This window comes from Triticum aestivum, chromosome 2D (genome assembly GCF_018294505.1).
Source record: "Triticum aestivum cultivar Chinese Spring chromosome 2D, IWGSC CS RefSeq v2.1, whole genome shotgun sequence".
Lineage (NCBI taxonomy): Eukaryota > Viridiplantae > Streptophyta > Magnoliopsida > Poales > Poaceae > Triticum > Triticum aestivum.
The window spans coordinates 348056078-348062585 of NC_057799.1; the positions used below are offsets into that span (position 1 = coordinate 348056078).

Genomic DNA, 6508 nt, shown 5'->3' on the forward strand with positions numbered 1-6508 from the left:
AATTATGCGGGTTCGTGCGTTATGCGGGGTCTGATAGAGTTGCTTTTAGGCGACTGGAGACTATAAGGTAGTAGTAGAGGCGGGATGGGTTCAAGATAAGATATTGGCGTTTTCTTGAAATAAAAAAGAAGATATTGGCGTTTTCTGGCTGGCTCTAGAAATGTTTCACATTGTCGACGATGCTGACCCACCAGCCGGGAAATAAAAAGAACGAGAAAAGCTTTTCATAACCATTACACTAGTCTTAGGAATTTTCTTCAGAATGCATGTGCATATGCGTTTCGTTGGAAGCACGTGTAGCTATAGCTAAGAAGGCCTAACTGTGGTGGCATCAAGTCATATTGGAAGCACAAGAAGACACGCAAAGGTAAACAAGCAAAACCTGGTAATGAAAATCAGGAGTACAAGAAGATCGATCAAAACTGTTGGTTCTTGTCTCGACTACGGACGATTTGCTTACGTACATATAACTTGGAACAAACAGTGACCTGTGAGACTATGAGCGATCTGGTTGCCGACAAAACAAGGCCTTTCTCGTTCCCTAGCTAGATAGTTCATCAGTTATGGTGCAGCATCGCGAGACCCTGCATGCCGGTGCTTCGAACCGACAAGGCACAGGCGCAGCTTGGCTGCAGGTCCATACCATCCTTCATAGCTTCCACCACTGCCGCGGGAGTAATGACGCCGGACGAGCTCGCGGTGTCGTGGAGATCGTCGTCGTGGAAGACACGATGGCGACGCGTCGCCGACTCATCCTGCCGTTGGACGACGGCCCTCCTCTTCTTCCTGCTCCTCATCTCGCCCGAACTACCAGACCTCGTGGAGACGAAGGAACGGGAGCCAGAGCGGCTCGCGCTGCGACGACTGCCACCCCAGCCGGAGTGGCATTGGTCGCCGTCGAAGGCCGATCGACGCTGCTGTGAAGGCATGTTGGTCTGACCTCGCACTTGCAGCAGCTCCTCCTCTTCGCCGCGCAGGTGCGGCGGCAGGCCGGATGACGCGTCGGAGACCATGGAGTCCTCCTCGTCGTCGTCGGAGTATTCCGCCTGCGGCAGCATCTGTTTCAGGACGTCGCCGGGGTGCACGTATGGCAGCGTGCGACGTTGCTGCTGGCCTGACCCGGAGTGCTCCAGGTACAGGGTCCAGCCGGACTGGCAGCCGCTGCTGCACTGCGAGCTCTCCTCGTCGGCGGAGGCTCCGTCTTCTCTCCCCGGCATGGTGTGTGTGATGAGAGCAGAATCAGATCGGCTTCTCCTTTTCTCTGGCTAAGCTAAGCAGTGGCGTGCGACGATGCTGTGTGTTCACTCGCTTGTTGCAGTACTCAGTAGCTGGCCAGTAGAGTGTATATGAGGAGAGTGGAGTGGGGATCTCGAGGCGAGTGGAAACACTTGTTTTATATCAGGCGCAGCTGAGCTGGGCAAGCCATTCCCTTCTTGGTTCCTGTCCACGGACAAGGGCACATGTGGATGGGCGTGGGAGGGGTGCGCCCTAACGAGCCGTGCACGTGCGCGGACACCACGACGACTGGGGGACATCTAGGCTTGGATCCAAACTTGGGGCTTCGCTTGGTTCTGGCTTCTAAGCCGACCCACATAACCGGTATTTTTTAAAAATAAGGTAAAAGGCTTTGCTATTTTCATTAGTCAAGAAAAGAGCTAAAATTACTCCATTAATTGACGGAAAATCGGGCTAAACCAATACAATCCAACCCATACGACATGGGCATCACCGGGCAACATGGAACACAGAGCTGCAAAGAAGAAAGACATCTGCCGAGGAGTCACAAGCGTCATCGTCGTCACCGGTTGCCCTAAACAAGCGACTCCGACTTCACCGTAGAGTCCATCATCGAAGCCAACCTGTAAATGGCTACATAGAAGCCATGACGGCACATGCCAACAGGTGGCCACACGCGCGAGCAACCGACAACTCCGACTTTAAAAACGAGCTTCACATGGGAAATATGTAGGACTTGCGCCGACCGTGCCCTCGCAAACGACCACCGACTGACTATCATTGTCACCACCTGAACACGCTCCACCGCAGCTCCGGCTTCAAAGCAACCAAACAACCCACGAAAGAGCACCTCAGACACGCCGGGAAGAACCGATTACCGAAGTCAACGACGCGACCATAGCTCTTCTCGATGCCATCGTCGTCGTCGCCAAAACAGAAATCAGCGCCCCGCCTCAGCAAACCATGCAGCCAAGATGCCGTCATCCACCAGTTTCCCAGTAGTAGCCGGCTCCGAGACGATGCCCCCAACGAGGAGAAAAACGTGAAAATTCCTCCATGGCCCGAACCAGCGGATCTAAGGTTTCCCTCCAGAGCCAAAGCGGTGGTGAGAAGCAGCACACCTCCATGATGACGCTTCTAAGAAAAGGCTGTGATGCCCACGTGTCCCCGTCGCCAGCTCCGATGAAGATTGGAACAAGGATTTCTCCCAAAGACGTCGTGATCATCTACCGCCGCCCACGGACCACCACACATGCCGAGGCCTGCCTCACTCTATCTGCGAGATCCCATGATCCTCTGTGCCCAGAAAACGCACCACCCAGATCCACCACCGCGACCACCACCACTGCAACAACCAATTCTGCATCGCGAGCAGCAACACCCAGATCGGAGAACAAGCATGCACCAGATCCAGATCGAAGCCGCTTGAGCTAAGTAGTGAAGTATACATGCATGCCCTCCATCTTTAGCACACCACGCACCCTGCAGAAGTCACAGTTGCCATGCCTTGCAAGTAACCGCGCTTGACGTGCGCCAGCCGCCGTCACACCAGACCTTTGATCCATTCCCCACATGCACATCAGGAGATGAGCACCGCCGCGCACACACTACCACGCACGCCATCCACGCCCAGGCCACGCTAAGAGCTCGGACCGGGGTTGCCGTCCCGGCGCCCTGATGGAGACCGTTGCATGAAAACCAAAAAAATTCCTACGAACACCCAAGATCAAATCTAGGAGATGTATAGCAACGAGAGGGGAGTGTGTCTACATACCCTTGTAGAGCGAAAGCGGAAGCGTATATAACGCGGTTGATGTAGTCATCCTCTTCGCGATCCAATCACGATCCAATCCGATCTAGCGCCGAACGGCTGGCACCTCTGTGTTCAACACACGTGCGGCTCGATGACGTCTCCTCCTTCTTGATCCAGAAATCAAGAGAGGAGAAGTAGATGGGATCTCAACTAGCAGGACGACATGGTGGAGATGGTGGTGGTGCAATCCCGGCAGGGCTTCACCAAACACTGTCGGAACCAATCTGAGGAGAAAACGGAGTTTTGGGAGAGGTAGGGCTGCCGTCGGGGCGTGGGATTTGGTGTGTCCAGACCCTCCCTCTCCCAAACTATTTATAGGAGGCAAGGGGGAGGATTGGGGTGCAGCCTTGGCCCCTCCTTCAAGGGAGGGGGCGTCGGCCTAGGGAGGAGTCCTCCCTCCCCAAGGCACCTAGGGCGGTGCCTTCCCCCCTTAGGACTCTTCTCCTTTTCCTTGTTCTAGGTGCATGGGCCTCTTGGGGGTGGTGCCCCTGGCCCATGTAGGCCAGGGCACACCCCTACAACCCATGTGGGCCCCCGGGGCAGGTGGACCTCGGACCCCTTTCGGCACTCCTGGTACAATACCGATAATGCCTGAAACTTTTCCGGCAACCAAAACAGGACTTCCTATATATGAATCTTCACCTCCGAACCATTCCGGAGCTCCTTGTGATGTCTAGGACCTCATCCGAGACTCCGAACAACATTCAATTACAAACGCACATATCCTAATACTACTCTAGCATCCTCGAATGTTAAGCGTGCGGACCCTACGGGTTCGAGAATCATGTATACATGACCGAGACACCTCTCCGTTCAATAACCAATAGCGGGACCTGGATGCCCATATTGGTTCCTACATATTCCATGAAGATCTTTATCGATTGAACCATGGTGTCAAGGATTCAGACAATCCCGTATGCAATTCCCTTTGTCCGGCGATATGTTACTTGCCTGAGATTGGATCATCGGTATCTCCATGCCTAGTTCAATCTCGTCGCCAACAAGTCTCTTTACTCATTCCGTAATACAAGATCCCATGACTAAACTCATTAGTCACATGCTTGCAAGCTTCTTGTGATGTAGTATTACCGAGAGGGCCCAGAGATATCCCTCCGTCACACGGAGTGACAAATCCCAGTCTCGATCCATGCCAACCCAACAGACACCTTTGAAGATACCTGTAGAGCATCTTTATGATGACCCAGTTATGAAGTGATTGTAAGTGCATCTAGTGCCCCTTAGTGATTTTGGTGTATCGAAGACTTATAGGTTAAGGGACTAATGTGTTTATGAGTGTACACAGGTCTATAAGTCTATGAGGAGTTTGATATTTACAGAGAAAGTCGACCCCTAAAAATGAATATCTTCGACTGAAGATTTTCGTTTTCTGAAGACTTTATGAAGACTTTGAAAGTGAAGAAATTGGTGTGACCTGAAGACTTTGTATTCATACGAGGAACATGAAGCGTGAAGACTTTTGTTTTCGTAGTTTCATTTTCTCTTTCTTGAGTCATAGGAAACATCGTACTGTTAAAGGGGGTCGAGGAAATACTAAGGAAAAATTTCCATGTGATGCTCAACTCAAAATCCTACACCTACCAATTCCTTCGAGTGAAGCCATTGGAAATCTCATATAGTTCAGTCATATTCTTCAGTGACAGAGACGAAGTTCTTCTGCTCGCTGAGAAATGTGTTCTGACTGAGGAGTTAGGAATTCGCCAGTGCGGATTTCCTACACAATGAGGAACATGATAGCCCTGAGGAATTTGAGCCTCAAATATCCGACCGTTGCTGTGCTACGCGCCAGCTGTCCCAAAATATCTACCCACCTAACGGTCATATCATTGAAGGGCATTTATGTCTTATCATGTCGGGCTGCTCCCTAGGCTATAAATAGCCGCCCCCTACAACCACTAGCTAGTTGGCTGCTCCGAGAGAAACTGACACTTGTCATTTGAGAGCATCCCATCTTCTGAGGACTTTGAGCGAAAATCATCAAGTGAGGAAACCCAAACCCAATCACCTACAAACCCAAAGTGATTGAGCATCACTGAAGAGATTGATCCTGCGTGGATCCGACGCTTGTTACCTTTGAAGACTGTGCTTCTTCCATACGGTTAGGCGTCATGGTCTAGAGCATCCAAGAGGAAATTGTGGATCGCCGAGTGGCCGAGTTTGTGAAGGTTTGGAAGTCACCTGAAGACTTACCACGAGTGACTGGGCGAGGTCTGTGTGACCTTAGCTCAAGGAGAATACGGTGAGGACTGTGTGTCCTCGGGTTTAAATACCTAGCCGCTCCAACCAGACGTACAACTGAGACAGCAGTTGGAACTGGTCTACGAAATCATTGTCTTCACCAGGCTTACTGGTTCTATTTCATCAACTCTTTCATTTCCTCATAACTGTGTTGTACACTTGTTCTTCTCTGTGTTTGAAGACTTTGACTGAAGACTTTCTCAATTTCCTCAGTTCAAATTCTTCAGTCTGTTTGTCTTCATCATGTTTTATCCTGTGTTTACGCTGTCTGTACTCTATGCTTGTCTTCATTTCATCATGATGACCATGCTTGTGTTCTGTTATGTTTACATCTGAGTACTTATTCCGCTGCAAGTAGTTCTTCGCTTAGAAATTTCCTCGCCCCGAAATTCCTTAGTGAAGAATTCATAAAATTCGCCTATTCACCCCCCTCTAGTCGATATAACGCACTTTCAATTGGTATCAGAGCAAGGTACTCCCTTGTTCTATGTGATTTTGGTTTAACCGCCTGGAGTTTTAGTTATGTTGACCGAAGGTATGAAGACCGTGTCATGCCCCATCTTTGACGGTCACGAGTATCCCAAGTGGAAGGCCATGATGAAGAAGCACCTCATGGCAATGAACAACAAGCTATGGACCGTCACTGAGATTGGTCTTACCGATCTATGCAAGATAGCGGACACTGATGATATTCACAAGTTCACTCGACTTGACATCATGGCGAAGGATATCATCTGTTCCTGCCTATCCAGAGTTGAATTCAGGCGCATTATGCATCTTTGCAATGCGAAGCTTATCTGGGACCGAATCTCTGACGTCTATGAAGGTCATCGAACTTGTCATGATCCCTGGTTTGAGGATTTCAAGGAATCACTCAAAACAATGACTTTCGAACCTGAACCATCATCTTCTGCCCCATGCCTCATGGCAAAAGGTGCCAAGGTAACCGAATGTTCCTCATCTGAGTCTAGTGATGATGAATCTGATGATGATTTTGGACCTAGCTATACCAAGCTTGTTTGTATTGTCACTAAACAACAAAAGGCCTTGGAAAAGGTTCAAAACATGCTAGACAAGAGTGATGATATGTTGGGTGAAGAAATGGATCGCACTAAAACCTTGACTGAAAGTCTTCAGAGACTTCAGTCCAAGTTTGACAACCTTCAATGTCATCATAACACTCTCTTATCTAATCATGAGAAG

At 50.0% G+C, this 6508-nt stretch overlaps 1 protein-coding gene across 1 annotated transcript; it reads right to left on the reverse strand.

Annotated features, from left to right (window-relative positions):
• Nucleotides 1-369: 369 nt before the first annotated feature.
• LOC123049315 (protein SOB FIVE-LIKE 1) lies at nt 370-1345 on the reverse strand. Its single transcript, XM_044472248.1, has one exon. The coding sequence runs from the start codon at nt 1215-1217 to the stop codon at nt 558-560; it is 660 nt and encodes a 219-aa protein (XP_044328183.1). The 5' UTR covers nt 1218-1345; the 3' UTR covers nt 370-557.
• Between the last annotated feature and the right edge of the window lie 5163 nt (nt 1346-6508).

Excerpts from the sequence above, each read along its gene's own strand:
- LOC123049315 (XM_044472248.1), bottom strand. The coding sequence starts at position 1,217 with ATGCCGGGGAGAGAAGACGGAGCCTCCGCCGACGAGGAGAGCTCGCAG.